Raw genomic sequence first — 18,322 nt, 5'->3', positions numbered from 1 at the left:
AGGCTGAGGTGAGAGAATCGCTTGAACCCAGGAGGTGGAGGTTGCAGTGAGCCAAGATCGTGCCACTGCACTACAGCCTGGGTTACAAGAGTGAAACTCCGTCTCAAAAAAGAAAAAAAGAACATTTATAGAAAAACACCATAAAACACCTTAATATCCATCAAGAATTATAAGTTTTTAGTACTAAAAGGGATACCAGAGATTACCCTATGCCTTACTTTAACAAATTCAGAAATTCAGCCCAAATATGTGATAATTTACACAAGTTGAACATATAATCCTACATAATCCTATTGAGAAACTTACATTTTCAACATCATTTTAGAACACAGGAAACACACTCTTCTGACTTAAGTAGCAATAATAAACCATTTCTACAATAAATAGAAGAGATAATGATTTGTAAAAAAGGATAATGAAAAATAAAAAGCTCATTACCAGAGCAGGACTGATGTCAGTGGTGCTAACAGCTACAACACCTTCTTGAGAATTGATAATATTCTTAATCCTCAAATCCAAATCCTGAGCAACTTCCTCTATTGCTTTGTAAAAAGGATCCCTGCTGTTCCGGCCTTTAATCAGCTGCATCTTTATCACTGACAGTATTTGACTCCCTGCAATGCTGAAAGTAGAAATAAGATTGCCTCTATAAAAGTATTGCAAATGACAATATGCTTATAGACTTGAAAATATAATTTTCAGAGTTAATCAACACTTTTCAAAGAATATAGCTTTGATCTTATAAATCAAACAGTTAAAGCATTTAAGAAAAAGATGAGGACCATTAGAAACAAAATTTAAAAGTTTGTCTAAAAGCAAGTAATTTCAATAAGTTTCTTCTTCCTTGATTTGAAAGCTGAAGGGAAATAATTTGGTTATATGTGAAATATAACAGGTTTGGAAGTGGTTGTATACATTCAAAATATTTAAAATACATACCGTTAGATACAACTAAAATAACAAAAACAGTTACCTCTCATTGAATACCTAGACTCTTACATTCATTTAATCTTAAAACCAATTCAGTAAGTTGGTATTATTATCCCTAAATCACAAATGAGAAAATTGAGTCCTATAAAAGTTAAATGGTTTGTCCAAGAACATATGGTGTTCTGTGTGAGGGAAGAGACAAGGAGGAAGTAAACTGATCTGAAAAACATGATATTGCATTCTAATAAGTAAAAGCTTATTATATGGAAGAGGAAACTAAGCAAGTTAGTACTGACCTAAAGCAAACAAGAAACTGGACCAGCTATGGCCAACAGATAAGTATTTTTAAAAACCTGAAATTGATATTTCTTTATACCACACCTAAATCTAAGAGTTTGGGTTGCAGCTTCTGCTCTAAAGGACAAATGTGAGAAACATATAAGAGGAAGGATTCTGGTCCATTTTAAGGAAGAAATGAGGTGTGTCCAATAGAAGAGGATTCTCTTTTGAAGCCAGGCAATCCTATCCCTAGAGGTATCACTGGAAAGGCTGCACAATGCCAAATGAGAAACTGTTGTAGTCTGACTACAGACCTTGAAGTCAGGCTGCCTGAGCCCATACCACAGCTCTGCCACTTTCAACCTTGGGTATGCTACTGAACTTCTCTTTTGTAGAGGCATAAAGGAAATTATGAAATGAAGTTTTCACTCTTGCTGCCTTATTGCCAGGTTGTATGTTTTACAGAAATGCCAGGTTCCCTAACAAGCTAGAAATATTTAAACAGCTGGTCCAGATAGAAGAGGAAAGTTAGAAGAAAACTGCAGAGAGACTTAGTGTATGATGACAATGTATTTTCCTGATCATCAGACTCATATCCAGCATTTGTTTAAAACATCAACTCCAGATCCCATCCTATGGAATTACAATCTCCAGAGAAGAGCACTGAATGTTTGCATTGTTTTAAAAGTACCACAGGTGATTCTTATGATTAGGCAAGGGTGAGAAAAAAGTCATGAAAAAATCAGCTCCTTGAGAAAGCAATCATATTTTACTAATCTTCATACTGTCAGTTTACATTTGGCACACAGAAGAGATGATTGACATATGTTTGTTGAATAAATGAATACTATCACATGCAACAATCTAAAGTTTTTAATAGTAAGAGAAATGATATATATTTTACTATTCATATTATTATCTGCAATACAAAAGTACGTAGGCGGTGTCTACTTACACAATGGCATACTAGATACCCTGAAGAACATATCACTGAATAGACAAAAATCTTCAAGTACCACCCAATCTCTCCCTTAAAAAGAAACCAACAAGACCTGGCATGGTAAGTTGAAAGCTGTGCATAGTAAGCCAGCAGGATATCATCCTGAGGACAAACATCTCTAGTAACACTGTGATCAGGATACAAAGCTCGGGGCTAGCAGCAAGGTGGAAGAGGACAAGCAGGGACTTCCACGTTCAGTCTGAACCTTTCAAGGGAGAATAAGCTAGTATGGTTTTTACTAGATTTATTCTATGTATTTTATATTTTTGAAGCTTTTTTTAAAAAAATCCTTCTGTTTAGTAATGATACAGAAATCCAACTGCATTTTGTTTATTGGCCTTGTGTCCAGCAACACTCTTAAACTGTACTGCCAATTGTAATGATTTGCCTTTAGATTCTTGGAGTTTTCTATATAATTAGTCATATTATCATCAAATAGAATTTTATCTTTTCAATTGTTGTATCTCCTATTTCTTTTTGTCTTACTACACTGAATTGGACATCTCATGCTATATTGAAAAGAAATTATGACAGCAGGTACTCTTGTCTTATTCTTAAGCAGAACGCTAAAACATTTTAACATTAACTAGGTTTTTATAGAAACACTTTTGTCAAATTAAAGCCCTTATTCTTAGTTTATTTTTACACTGAGGGATTCGCCCTGTAGAGTGGGTACGTGTTTCCTATTTATCTCCCCATGCTGGCCAGTTCCTGGGCTAAAAGCTGGCTTCCCTTCTTGACTTGCCTCTCTGGCTTTCCTCCTTCACCTATTTTTGACCTGTATTTTCATTACATTTGCCTACTTACCAATGCATTTAAGAAGCATTTTTGAAATATACTATCCAACATTATTAATTATTTTCAATGGAAGAATCAATCTGGGGGCCTAGTCTGCCATACTTCTGTAATCAGAAGTCTGAGTAAACCCTGGGAATTCTTTCACATATATGAGGACTTCCTTTTTCAGCTGTGAACTGGATGAAATGTAGCCAAAATGAAAACATAATTAACATTATATGCTTTTCCTGGGAATTAATCTCTAATAGAAAAGAGTTTTGGAAAAGATTCAAATGGTTAATAAAATCTGGAAGTGTCTTAGTGCCAATTATAAGAACAAAAAATATGCTTCAAATGATATTAGGAAAGTCACCTTTGACCTCTTTTTCTCATTCCTTCTACAAGACAAAAATGCTAAATTTTAAAGATGATGTAATTCACTGGCTGAATTGTATTCAGGAAAAAATAAGACTTGTATTTCAGAGACTTGCCAAGGTCAACATTTTGAACCCATGGCAAAATACCCCAAACAGTAGTGCTCTGACTACTCTATTACTATATACTCACTTCTAGAGCCACCATTAGGTTGGCTTCTAATATCTGTTCAGCAACACAGTGGCTTAATTCAAATTCTTGCTTCTAGAGCCGAGAAACTCCAGAAGTTTTAACTAAAATGACATCAGGATATTTATGCTGTTCACTGGCAATACAAAAATGAATACAATCTTTCTCTTTAAGAGCTCACAAGTGATTATGATACAATGAACTACTGAAAGTATAGACAAGTTTGAGTGGGGAAGTAGAGAGAAGGAGGAGGTATTCAGGAGTGCTTCCCAGAAGATATATTATGGCGATTCTGGATAAACATTAATAGCAGAATTTAGATGAGAAAGAGGCAAACTGAGCTCCTAACTCTTAACTGCATCACACCAGTGCCCTAGGGCAGAAAGAGAAACCCGAGGCTGCTGATGAAAAGCACAACCGAATCCCCAAGCTTGTACCAAAATAAAGTAACTAGAAGAGAACACTAAGCAATAATACAGGCAAATGATTGGTAATACTTTAATGTAATTACTATCTTCACTTTCCTAAATAAAGTGACTGCTTTTTCCATACCACACTCAAGAATTTAATAACTATTTGTTGAAGTAAATTTCACCTTTAAAAATTAAATGTAATTAAAGGTGCCACATAAAATGTATGAAAAATATTTCTTAAATATTTTAAACAAGAAAAATGTTAACATTAGATTAGACTGAATAATTTCAATGAGATTTAACACTCCATACATGTATATTTAGTCCAATATACATAGTTATGTGCTGTATAATATTATGGTCAGCAACAGACCACATATGCGATGGTAGTCCCATAATATAATGGAGCTGAAAAATTCCTATCGCCTAGTGATATAACATCGTAGCATCATAGCTCAACATATCACTCACATGTTTGTGGTGATACTTGTGTAAACAAACCTACTGTGCTGCCAATCATATAATAGTATAGTGCATATAGTTATGTTTAATATGTAATACTTGGTCATTATAATAAATGACTATCTTACTGGTTTATGTATTTGCTATACCTTTTATCATTATTTTAGAGTGTACTCCTTCTACTTATTAAGAAAAAAAAAAAAAACACTAACTGTGAAATAGCCTCAGGCAGGTCCTTCAGGAGGTATTCCTGAAGAAGGTGTTGTGACTATAGGAGAAGACACCTCCAGGGGTGTTATTGCTCCTGAAGATCTTCCAGTGGGACAAGATGTGGAGGTGGAAGACAGTCATATTGATAATCCCGACCCTGTATAGACCTAGGCTAATGTGTATATTTGTGTCTTAATTTTAAACAAAAAAGTTTAAAAAGCAAAAAAAAAAAAATAAATAAATAAAGAGAGAAAAGCATATAGAATACAGAGAAAAAAATTTGTACAGCTGGACAATGTATTTGTGTTTTAAGCTAAGTGTTATTACAAGAGTCAAAAAGTTTGAAAATTTTAAAAAATTCATAGTCAAAAAAGTTTAAAGTTCATAAAGTTAGAGCAAGCTAAGAATAATTTATTCTTGAAGAAAGAAAAATTTGCTCTGTAAATTTAGTGTGGTCTAGGTTTATAATGTGTATAAAGTCTACAAGAGTTTACGATAATGTTCCAGGCCTTCATATTCACTCACCACTCATCCAGAGCAACTTCAAGTGCTGCAAACTCCAGTCATGGCAAGTACCCTATGCGTATCTATGTTTATCTATGTTTATGTTTTATACTGCATTCTGAACAGGACCTTTTCGATGTTTAGATATGCTTAGCCACACAAATACCATTGTGTTACAATTGTCTACAGTATCTGATACAGTAACAGGCCATACAGGTTTGTAGTCTAGCAGCAACAGCCTATGCCATATAGCCTGTGTGTGTGGCAGGCTATACCATCCAGGTTTGTGTAAGCACAGGCTATGATGTTTGTACAATGATTAAATTGCCTAACAATGCATTTCTCAGAGCATATTTTCGTCGTGGTGCATGACAGTATAATGTAAATGTGCATTCAAAAGTTGTGTGATAAATGTGAAATACAGAATTTTCAACTTCTAAACAACAGGGAACTATTAATTGATATAACTTGAAACATCTCATTTAAGACATCTTTCAGGTGAAAGTACACTATGCATTTTATGGTGTCACCTACTGGCAAAGTGTAGAAATACAGCCACCTATAGCTAAGATGGCCTCATGGAAAGCTGGCAGTGGGGCGATGAGTGTAAGAATCAATTCTTTTTCTTTATTTCTTCCCAGTCTGTCTATCCCACCCTTCCTTAGACTCAAAGATTACTGTAATTTTTCTATTTTAAAATAAGTAGTATAAACTCTTCCTCAGATACAAGAGCTAAATACATTTTTATCTCTAAGTTTTAAGGTTGAGAGAGACGAGGAGGATAAAGAGGCCAGAGTGAGAGATGGACAGGAGTTAGAGCATAGACAGTTTTGTGTATTATATTGAGGTTCCTGGAGTTTTATCCTGTACCAAATATGGAATCACTGAAAAGTTTTAATTATGGGAGTAACATTTGCTGTTTCAGAAAAATCACTCTGGCAGCAATGAGGACGATAGGATAGGGCAACTTAAGACTGGAGGCAGAATAGACAACTCGGTGGCATATGAAAAGGTCCAGGCAACAAGGGATGAAAGTCTGAAACAGTAATAGGAAGAGATGAGAAGAAAGAACATAAAATATGTGAAGTAAGAAAAAGTGACAGATCTTACTGAGTGAATGCATTTAGGATATGCCCCAGATTCTTGTTTGGGAGCTGGAGAAAGACAGGCTTCATCACTTCAGGAGGAGAAGCAGTTTTGCAGAGAAAGATGAAAATTTAGTTTAGGACATATGAGTTGCCTGTGAGGCACCATCTTAAAGATAGCTGAGGATATGTTTCTGAAACTCAGGAAAGAGGTTCAAATTTCACTGAAATATAGATTTAGAAGAATTTGCATATATATAGTAGAAGAGGTCGGTAGAAAATAAGAGAATGACCTCTCAGAAGTTATAGGAAAAAAGAGTTTCAGTAGGAAATGACTAAATTTGGAGACTCAAAAGAGACCACAGACTATGACAATTAGAAGATCACAAGTGACCACTGGCAGAATAGCTTCAGTAGAGGGAAAAAGTGAAGGAGTATAAATCAGTCAAGTACAGACAATCAAATAAATATTGACTGTCTCTTCTGGCAAAAATTGTGCTAGGGCTAGGGAATATTAGTGAAGAAAACCAATAAACCCTCACTGAGTTTACTGTCTATTGAGAAATATACATTAAATAATTACAAAGAGGGAATCAGAAAAATGGAAAGTATTTTCTTTAAGAATTTGAGCTGTAAATGGAAGGAGAAGGAACTGGAAGAAACAGAGAAGACAGTTTGTTGTTTTTTTCTTATAAGCTTATAGACTGTGGCTAAAGTACTAGTAAAGGAAGAGGTTGAAATTATAAGATAAAATGAATAACCAGTGAAGCAATGTCCGAATGGGTTATCCACTTTCCCACCCACCATGTCTAGTTAACTCCTTCAAGTTCATCCTTCAAAATTAGGCTTAACTGTAACACCCATCCAGATAAGCATTCTTGACACCCTTATCCCTGGCTCCCACAAACCAGGTCAATTGCCCTTTCCTCTGTATACCTTCTATTAATATCTATTATGATATGTATAAGGTATATGTTTTTAGTTTTTAATAATTTTACTTTCTTATTTATAGAACAAACCTATACCTACTACAGAACAAAAATAAACAAATCACCACAAAAAAGAGAACAAAAATTGCTCAAGTGGACTATTCAGACACCGAACTGAAGACATTCACTATTTAGATACTCACTTCCTCAAGACCTTCTCTAGAAGATACTTGTTCATTATAACCACATGGGATATCCAAAATAAACGGCTGCTAAGTTGAAGAAGTCTATTCCCTCACCCTGCATGCCTCTAAAATAAATATCCTTCTACCCTGTTGACCACAACCAGAAATTCCTCCAAAAGGAATGTAATTACAACAAACCATATTGGATAGAACATACACATTTATCTCTGCTCTTTCACAAAACTTCACTAAAATGACAAAAAAGCAAAAAACAAAAAAGTTTCCATCTATGAAGAAAAAGAGAATGAGAGAGGAAACAACAGCTGATGAGAGTAGAGGCATTTCATGAAAGTACAAAAAAATGAAAACAGATGGTTGAGTCATAACTAACTACCCAGAATACAAAAGCTAAAACCTAAGTAACCGCTAAGAGGAACATCAGTAAGAAGTAACCTCAGAAATTAATCAGAAATTGAAGGCAGTACTGAAGGCTATGTAAAGATGGGGTTGAAAACAGAAAAGCTAGTTGACAGTCTCCATAAGGAACATTTATACCTCCATTCTCTCTCTATTCTGAGCAGTTAGGCTAGCGCTTCTCTCCCACCTCAGCATGGGAAGCAGGACTGTTCTAAAGAAACTAAGAGAGGCTCCAGACACAGGGGCAGCAGGACTAAAAGGAATTGAGTAAGTCTACATACGGAACCAGGAGACTCAGCATCAACCTGGACCTATCTCAAATCCCAGAATATTGCTAGCCAGATTTACAGCTTTCAGAGATTAAAAGATTCCTCTGTGGAAATTTTTGGGAAAGTCCCAAAGAAAAGATTTAAAGTTACTGACATTTGGAGAGTAAGTCCCCAACAAAAGAGCCAACTGGGCAGCATGCTATAAATAAGCCCACTATATAGAGCTACTAATCAGCTCTATAGGGCCTCACTCTTAAATATGAAAGGACAGTTCAGAATCACCACACATTGTGGGAACACCTCTACCACGAAAGAGGGCAAAAGAAAGAAAGTAAAAAACAGAAAAGCATCCAATTTAGATAAAACAAAGACCATTCAGGAAGCAGATAACAATATTTTTACATTAAATATAATAAATAATCTTAAAGAAATAAATGAAACATGACATAAAATCATATACAATCAAATGTGAGACTAATATTTGCTTACCATTTACTTTTTCTGAGAAAGCTACTTGAGCAAAACAAGGGGTTTAACAATTAAAAGTAAAGTCATAAGAGCCAGGAAAGAGGCAGAGACTGTTTCACAAGGTGAGGATGAAGGTTCATGGTTGTCACTCTGACACAGGCCCAGCAAGCAAAAGCAAAGACTGAATAAAGACGACAGGGGACTCTCCAGAAGGAATATCTTCAAGGGCAAAAAACTGCAGATGACTGTAGTATTTGACTTTAACAAAATATATCTATATTGCCTTACCAAAAAATTTTTTAAAATTAAACATATGATGTTTCAATAGAAATGGCCCCCAATATATTATCTGGAAGTTCAGAAGATGTCACTTATTTTGTCTCTAAGTTATTTTCAAAACCCTCTTCCAAATTTACTTCTTTGTAATGGATATCCATATGAGAAAATAGAATGCAATTCAGAATAAAACCCTGAAAAAAATCCTTCTTAGAATCTTAGAATGGAATGAAGTTTCATAGAACAAGATATAGTCATTAACAGAATGGATGACAGGGTCAGAACTGACTGTGTTCAGATCCCTACTCTGCTACTTAATATAAACTAGGGCAAGTTACTTGATCCCTATGTTTTAGTTTCTTCACCTCTAAATTAGGGATAGTAATAATATCTATCAAGTCAGGTTGTTGTAATGATCAAAGGATAATCTGAGTAAAGAACTTAGCACAATGTCTGACATATAACAAGTGTTCAATAAATATCAGCTATTTTTATTATGTTTATTTATGTTACAGGATACCAACCAAATTGACAATGATCCACCATGATTGCTAGCAAATACAATCCACTTCTGCCCCCAAAACTTACTCACCACTTATTACACCAATATTATAAATGGGGGTCTATCAGATTTTTAAAAATCTCTTACCTCTAATATCATATAAAAACAAATCCCAGCTGAACCAAAGACTTGCACATAAGAAAATGAAAAATAACAAAAAATAGAATAGGGATTTCATATCTTTCTTAATTTGCTTACTCATTCTTGATATCAGTTTCCTTTACGGCTAAATACATATACAGAAATTATCTGTTTGCTCATTTCCAGTCCTCAAAAATCTATTTCATCAGATAAAAATAAATGCTAACTCTCTTCTCTAATCAATTTAGTATGGACATGACTTTTGACTTTGGCAAAAACTCAGAATCACAGGCAGAAATTTAGGAGGTAAGGTCATATGATCGTAATTTATTCATCCAGATTTTGTTTCTTCTCCCCACCGTTTGGTCTGATGCTTGGTCATTTCAATATCTCTTATTTCTACCCAATTCTATAAAGTTTTAAAGATAGATTAATAACATATTTGTAAAATATCAAAAGTCATTACCTTGGGTTTGGTATTTCTCCAAGAATCTCATCTAATTTGTCAATGAAATTAATAAAATTAGACAATCCCTTTACATGTGTCCTTAAAGGATCTGATGGTGGTGGTGCATAACCTTTCCCTCCAAGCTCTATTGTCCTAATAAATGACGTGGCCACCTATGAATTAAAACAAATGGGTAAGTTATGTCCAGTGATTTATTAAATTAAAACTGTAATTTACTTCATAAAGCTAAGTAAATCTATATAATTCTGGGTATACAGTTAAAAGGGAAGCACACTTTATGGCTCATGACACACGTTGAGTCAGAAGCAAATAACCAAAGAAACAAATGCCATGCAGAATTCATGCTATCAAGTGTGGTAGCAATGACACACCCAGCTGCAGATCGAGACAGAGGAGCTGAGTTAGAGGACAAATTAAGAGCTAAAGTATATTAATTAGAATGTATTATTGACTATAAATAACTCATTTATGAATATATTCTAATATAGTTGACTACTGGCTTTGAAACTGTTATATGGAACAAGGGAATTTTTACTGTCAACTGATCTGTTGTGTTAAACAGATGAATTGGTTGGGCAATTTAACACTTCCAAACCTCAGCCTCTCTATTTGTAAAATAAAAATATAGACTAGATAATCACTAAGTTCTATCCAGCTTTCCCATCCTGGGATCATGTATAGTTCAAAAGGCTTGTCCTTACAATGATAAAAATACATATGTGATAGCTGTACATAAGAGTGTTTCAATCAAAGATGAAATGTTCCAAGGTACATTTTAAGAAAGACAAATCCTGTGAAATGTCAGTAATTTAGGGGAAAGTTCCACGGTCAAATAAATTAGGAAACAACACATTAAATAACAAGCTTAATTTGCTACGAGCAGATTTCTTTATGGCAGGACTTCTCAGAGCTCTTATATACAATCATGGATTATGTATAATGAATAAGGGTATATACTACTTCTAAACATTTTGCCCTTGGAAACATTTATTCAAAGAACATTTAACAGAAACGTTTTGACATTGGAAACATTTATTCACAGAGAATTTATCAGGGCCAGCACTATACAGAACATATGTAAGGAAACACTGCTTTAGAGAAATTCTCCTTTACCAAACTTGAAGGATATGGTAAAAAATTAAAATACCATGGATTTTCAAATACAGAGGTAGAACATAAGTTAACCACTTAAAAGTTGTTTCATCCTAGTTACAAGCATATTAGGATACATGGATCCACTGTGCAAGGAGTCTTAATTTTGAACATGTCACACATTCATACCAAAAAGATAGACATTTGTTTCTCTCGAGCAGCATGTTTCAAATCAGTGAAGGCTTCTCTTCCTAGTCCTCTATCAGGAATATTGAGAATATGAGCCACAGCCAGGTCATTCTTTGAATTTACTAGCAGGTTTAAATATGAAAAGATAATTTTCCTTGCTAGCAGCTGCACCTGTGCAATAAAATATTCAGTTAATTTCTTTATTGCAATTCTTCTAAATCCATAATCTTTTTCATATGCAGTAAATATGTATATAATCATTCAATCACAATACCTCACTTAACTCTTTAGAAAAAGAGAACTGCCATATAAAAACAAGTTGGACAATCAGTAAACTCCATCTCTCCCCAAATTCTTGACTGACTACCAAATTTGGCAGGCAGAGGGGAGACCTACAAAAATGCAGCTAAAAAAAAGCAGCAAAGGAAGACACAAGAACAGATATCAGCAATTGCATACCAACATAGAATGGAAACAGAGTATTAAGTTGGAATTCAGGCAAGTCAGTTGCCCACTAGCACAAAAACACAATATTTCTCAGAAGAACATAAAGGAATCCAGAGTTGTTATAAAATATTACCTATAATATCCAGTTTTCATCCAAAAATCAATAAATGAAGAAAAAAGGTGTGACCCCCTACTCCGGGTAAAAAGTAGTCAATAGAAATTGCCACCAAGAAGACCTAGATGCCGAGTTTAGCAGAAAAACATCAAGGCAGTTATTATGAATTATGTTCAAGATATTAAAAGGAAATATGTTCAATGAATTAAAAGAATATCTGTTATCAACAAATTAACAGAGGGAATGTCAACAGAAAAGTGGACAAAATAAATTCTGGAAATGAAAAGTACAATAAATAAAACAAAATTTGCTTGATGGGTTCAACAGCAACTTGGAGAGAGTAGAAGAAAGTACAGGTGAACTTATAGACAAACCAATAGCTATTACCAAATCTGAAAAACGAAAGAGAACAGCAACAAGAAGAAGGAACCAAAGGGATGTATGAGACAATTTAAGAAGTCAAACATACATGTAATTGGAATCCCTGAAGAGAAGTGAAAAGGGTAGAAAAAATATATGAAGAAATTTTGTCTGAAAGCATCCCAAATTTAGTAGAAAACATTAATTTATAGATCCAATAAGCTATATAAGTAGGAAAACCAAACAAAATGTATACAAACTCTGACAGCCAAAAGTAAGAAAAAATCTTGAGTGCAGCCAGCACAAAATGACACATTACCTAGAGAGGAACAATAATAAGGTTAACAAATCATCCAGAATTATGTAGGCCAGATGATATTGGAACAGTGTATTAAACATGCTGAGAAGCAATCTAAATTACTATACGATTACAATAATTAAGACAGAGTAGTATTTACAAAAGAACACTCGGCTCAATGGAACAGAATAGGGTGCAGAAATAGACCAACACAAATAGAGCAATCTGATTTTTCACAAATGTGCAAAAGGAGCAATGAAGAAAAGACAGTCTTTTCAATAATTGGTGTTGGAGCAATTGGTCATCCATATGCAAAACACATGAACTTCAACTTCAACTTCACACCTTTTATAAAAGTAAACTCAAAGTGGATCATAAGTCTATAAATGTACAATATAAACTATTAAACTTTTAAAAGACAATGTAATAGAAATTATTCATGACCTGGAATAAGGCAGAGTTCTTACGTAAGACACCAGAAGCACAATCAGAAAAGGGAAAAAAAAAAAAAAAAAAAAGATAAATTGGATTTCATCAAAATCAAATTCTTTTTTTTTTTTTTTTTTTTTTTTGTGGAAACAGAGTCTTGCTGTAAGGCTGGAGTGCAGTGGCACAATCAGGGCACACTGCAACTTCAACCTCCCAGGCTTAAGTGACCCTCCTGCTTCAGCCTCCCTAGTAGCTAGGATTACAGGCATGTGCTACCGCAAGCAGCTAAATGTTTTTATTTTTTGTAGAGACAAGGTCCCACTATGTTGCCCAGGTTGGTGTTGAACTCCTGGGCTCCAGTGATCCTTCCGCGTCGACCTCCCAAAGTGCTGAGAATACAGGCGTGAGCCACCATGAGCAGCTCAAAATTAAATTCCTTGCATGGAATTTTCTTCCTATTTTTGCCTTCTCAACTACTTCCATCCCACCTTCTGCTCTAGAACCCTGTTTGTTTCTAATTCTTAAATGTTGTTCCCAAACTGCCCACTTGAAATCATCTTCTTGCCTACTCCTTCAGATAACAGACTCACAAACTCTAAACTCGATTCCTGCCCAAGACACACGAAATTCAAAAATCCTTCAGTAATTTCAGTCACAACTAATGTCCCAGGAATTTATCATCTGTAAATGCTAAGAAAATATTTCCCTTATTAAAACTAAAATTTCATCATATTCAATCTAATCACATTTTAAATTTTTGAAGCATCAAAGAAACTAAAAAAGGCAGTAATAAAAAATTACAAATCCTTAGCAAGTCTCTTAAATAATTATTAAGCATATTCATCTTAAAAGAAATTCAAAAGATAATATATTTTGACTATTTAAATTTCCATGTAAAAAACGATTCTTGAAACGTAGGAGGCAGTCAGGGTCAATTTAAAAGAAAAACTTCACTGGACAGGAAAGCGTTGCTTTAAATATGGACTTGAGATAGAATTGAAGCAAAATTAACTACAAGAAAACAAAGTTTAAAGATTAACCATGAGAAAGATTTTTCCTTGCATATTAAATATACTAGTTCAACGTTACCATTTCAGAGATGCTCCCTGATTCCCCAATCTAAAGTAGACATTCATGTATTCTCTTTCCAGCCATCCTGTGATAACTCTGCATACCACCCTATTATAATTCTCTGCATAGGTGTTAACACTTCCTGATACTTTCCTTTTTAATATTTTTTTATGGAGACAATATTTCACTCTGTTTTCCAGGCTAATCTTGAACTCCTGTGCTCAAGTGATCCTCCTGCCTTGACCTCCCAAAGTGCTGGGATTACAGGCACGAGCCACTGTGCCTAGCCACTTTCTGGTAACGTTTCTTAATCCTCCTATTACTTTATGAGTTCCATGAGAGCAAATCATGTGTCCTTAGATGCTAACGGAATGACTCGCATTATAGTAGGTAACCAATCTATTTTTGTTCTCAATGAGTTTTCATTTAATGAAACTCAATAGGTTCTCAATGAGTTTTCAGTGATGAAAGAAAAATCAATATATAAATTTGTCCTTTTAAAAATTTCAAAATTAAAAATCTATTAAGAAAAACTTACCTGAGGCTGGGTGTGTTGGCTCACACCTGTAATCCCACCACAGGGACGCCAAGGCAGGTGGATCACTTGAGGCCAAGAGTTCAAGACCCGCCTGGCCAACACAGCGAAACCCTGTCTCTACTAAAAATACAAAATATTAGCGGGACGTGGTGGCACACACCTGTAATCCCAGCTACTCGGGAGGCTGTGGCACAAGAATCACTTGAACCTGGGAGGTGGAGGTTGCAGTGAGCCAAGATAGTGCTACTGCACTCCAGTCTGGGTGACAGAATGAGACTGCTTCCAAAGGGGAAAAAAAAAAACTTACCTGGGATAAAATAAATGCTTATATTTTTTATTACGGTGCCTTACAAAGAAAGGTATTCTAAGGCACAACCAAATAAAAATAAGCTTTAAAGTTTCTCCTAAAATTTTATAGAATAAGGTATAATATAGTTTTCTGATTATATTTCTTTCTTTTTTAAATTATTTTTTATTTTTTTTAATTTTGAGATGGTGTTTTGCTCTTGTTGCCCAGGCTGGAATGCAATGACACAATCTCGGCTCACCGCAACCTCAGCCTCCCAAGTTCAAGTGATTCTCCTGCCTCAGCCTCCCAAATAGCTGGGATTACAGGCATGTGCCACCACACCTGGCTAATTTTGTATTTTTAGTAGAGACAGGGTTTCTCCATGTTGGTCAGGCTGGTCTCGAACTCTCAACCTCAGGTGATCTGCCTGCCTTAGCCTCCCAAAATGCTGGGATTATAGGCACGAGCCACCGTGACCAGCCTCTGCTCATATTTCAAATGTCCTTTTATCTTTATTTTCACAGTAAATCACAATACTTCTATTATACAAGTCTATAATATGAGTTTCCATTTTAACTTCACAGTGCAATAGTCTGTCTAAAACACAATTCTTTTTATTCCTTTGACATTTGGGAAGAATAACACAATTTACCAAAAATCAAAGCAGAGAAAAAGTGATATTCACACTGTAATCAGAAACTTTCCCTAAATTTAACTTAATGCAATCTCTATGTCACTGTGCTTCTGCTGTTCAAAAATAACAAGAACTTAACAAATATGTATATACCTGATCCTAATTGGGTACAAAACCAGGGCTTAAGCTCTCACATCTATAAGTTGCTCCTTAAGGTTAGCAAATTTTGTCCTTCTGATCTGTGATGTTGGGCAAACTTAAGGGAAAAACATCTTGGAGTCCTCACAGTTAGAGTGTTTCGTTTAACTCATGGCTGCAATTGGAAATCTATCCCTATCATTATGGTCAGATAACATGGTTGTTATGGTTTCCTTGCTCTTGTATTTACAAGTGAGTTTTAAAGAGGCTCCCTGGAAAAGCAGTCCACATAAGTACAGTTATGATGTCCAAGAGCAAGGGCCTAAATTGAAAAAATCCACAAGATTGAAGCCTTTACCAAGACACCAAAAATAAGGATACTGTTCTGTTTATTTGTTTAATAAACTGATTCTATCCATACCACAAAGTATTTGCAATGTTTGTTTAGAAGTTGGTCAATTTTATTTAAGCTTTCTGACAATTCCAAGTTTCTTTTCCTATCTCTTCTTACTGAGAGAAAGGCAGATATTCAACCTCAGTTTGAAGAAAGTCAGTTCTTCTAAGTTGAGAAGATTAACAATTTATACAGGGTCTTTTTTTAACTTTTGTTTGCCAATGCATAACTGGTTATATATACTGACAAAAAAAAAAAAAAAAAGTTGGACAAAAACTAAGATATTCAGATTTTTTTTTAAACTGATGGTTTTCTTTTTTTTGGACTTTATTCTATTATTCCCTTCATTACTTCAGAATTTTAAAAGCAATGGTTTAGTACCTTAGGAAAAATAAAATGAAGTAAAATAAAATAAGGAAACAAAAATATTGTTTCTCAAATTCAATCCATTCACCTACTTGAAGACTCTGGTGTTCTATTAGTAAACACATTTGATGGTCAAAATATATCTTTGCAAGACTGCAGCCCAAAAATTCACATTAAGATTTTAATTAGAAATACATTGGCTTTTGGCTGGATGCGGTGGCTCACGCCTGTCATCTCAGCCTTTGGGAGGCCGAGATGGGTGGACCATGAGGTCAGGAGTTCAAGACCAGCCTGGCCAACATGGTGAAACCCCATCTGTACTAAAAATACAAAATCAGCCGGGTGTGGTGGCACGTGCCTGTAATCCCAGCTATTCAGGAGACTAAGGCAGGAGAATTGCTTGAACCCAGGAGGTGGAGGTTGCAGTGAACTGAGATCGCGCCACTGCACTCCAGCCTGGGCAATGGAGTGACGCTCTGTCTCAGAGGGGAAAAAAGAAATACATTGACTTCCAAAAAGACCTTGTAAAAAGAAAAATTAGAAACTGCAAGTAACAGAAGCATGGCTAGGAAGATGGCTGACAATTTAATACTCCTCAGAAAATCAAATCCATTAGTTGAACTAGTAGATAAAATTCTATTAGAAAATACAATCCAAGAAAGCAAAAGAGAGAAATTAGAGAATTAACACAATGAAACTATCAGTGTTGTTTAAATCAGGAAACTACATGCTTGTAATCTTTAGTCACAGATATCCCTTTAAACTTTATAAGTTGAAGTTCCAAAAGCTTCTTTTCATACATACAAATTAGTTCATTCCTCTTTAAAAATACAGATATAACAACTATAATTTCCTCCCTATAGCACATACAGGATAGATCTTTAGCACATACAAGAGATCTTTAAGTGATCTACCCTCTTGATATACAAATGCACCACTTAAGTGCCACTGAGAAAAGATCAGGCAATTTGGCAATCACTTTGTCAAGATTTGGGCATTGAGGGAAAAGAGAGGAAATGTAAGTGAAAAGTTAATTTCAAGCAAGAGAAATCTAAAAGGAAACAGGTCTGGGCAGGTGGGCTGGGATATTTTCTTGTACCAGAAAAGAGGAAAATGCTCGAAAAGTCTACTAGAGCATATAAAAAAGACAGAAAAACCTGCTCGAAGCAGCTTCCTCTATTTTAGCATCAAAGATTAATGAGTGTAGCTCATTTTACACTGAATAAATTCATGAATCCATATAATAGATACACAAAAGGGAGTACTATAAAAGAATAAATATCTAATTTACTTATATTATATATAACTATTACACTAACCCCTAAATTGGTAGAGAATTAAGGAGTTACCCTGAGATTTTTAGAGAAGGGTACTTCATCTCATTTGATAAGATAAAGTTTTACTGAGAAATGGCAATTAATTAATGTAAAGACATAACAGAATTAGAAGCTCACTATTCTATAGACACTATAGAAATAACTGATTCAAGCAGGGATCATCAATGCTTAAAACCATTAGATAAAAGGTTACTGGGAAACAGGATATTTATACAGTGCCAAAGTGTCACCTCACAGATCTTTGCTGACAGCAAAGGGAAAACTACATCTTTATACTGGAGAGACCTGGAAATTTAGGATAACCTGAGTTTGCTTCCCAATACGACAAAAAATGAAATACTCTGCATCAGTTAAGAAGTATTTCTTAGGAAATGCTAAACCAAAATATAAGCAAGATTTTAGATGTCACTTCCAGTTTATTGGAAATACAGCAAATAGAGAAACAAGTTAAATAATACCACAAGGAATTAATCCGAAATTTTTTTTAAGAAAAGATTACGGGAATTCTTCTAGAGTAAAAGAGTCTAAGGAGACATAAAACCATTTTGGGGACAAATGGAGAAATTTAAATATGGAAGTTAGTAAATGATATTTGAAAATACTTGTTAAAGTTTTCTTATTTATTATAATTATATTGCAGTTATGTCATTATTTTTAGGAAATGTATGCTAAGGAATTTTATGGATCCACATGTCAGCAACTTACTTTCAAATATGACAGAAAAAATATCAGATGCACATATAAA

General features: G+C 34.7%; 1 protein-coding gene across 2 annotated transcripts in view; it reads right to left on the bottom strand.

The window, feature by feature from the left end:
* The window catches only part of PARPBP (PARP1 binding protein), a 64,275-nt gene that overhangs the window by 20,341 nt on the left and 25,612 nt on the right, over positions 1–18,322 (bottom strand). For both annotated transcript variants that reach the window (XM_025402927.1, XM_025402926.1), the window contains exons 5-7: positions 11,162–11,332; positions 9,878–10,032; positions 439–622 (exon numbers count right to left, since the gene is read on the bottom strand). In XM_025402927.1, coding sequence (XP_025258712.1) covers positions 439–622; positions 9,878–10,032; positions 11,162–11,332 — 510 coding nt within the window. The remainder of the gene's footprint in view (positions 1–438; positions 623–9,877; positions 10,033–11,161; positions 11,333–18,322) is intronic.

Source organism: Theropithecus gelada, chromosome 11, assembly GCF_003255815.1.
Source record: "Theropithecus gelada isolate Dixy chromosome 11, Tgel_1.0, whole genome shotgun sequence".
NCBI lineage: Eukaryota > Metazoa > Chordata > Mammalia > Primates > Cercopithecidae > Theropithecus > Theropithecus gelada.
The sequence above is the reverse complement of the archived record's forward strand: the minus strand, read 5'-3'. Positions and strand labels throughout refer to the sequence as shown.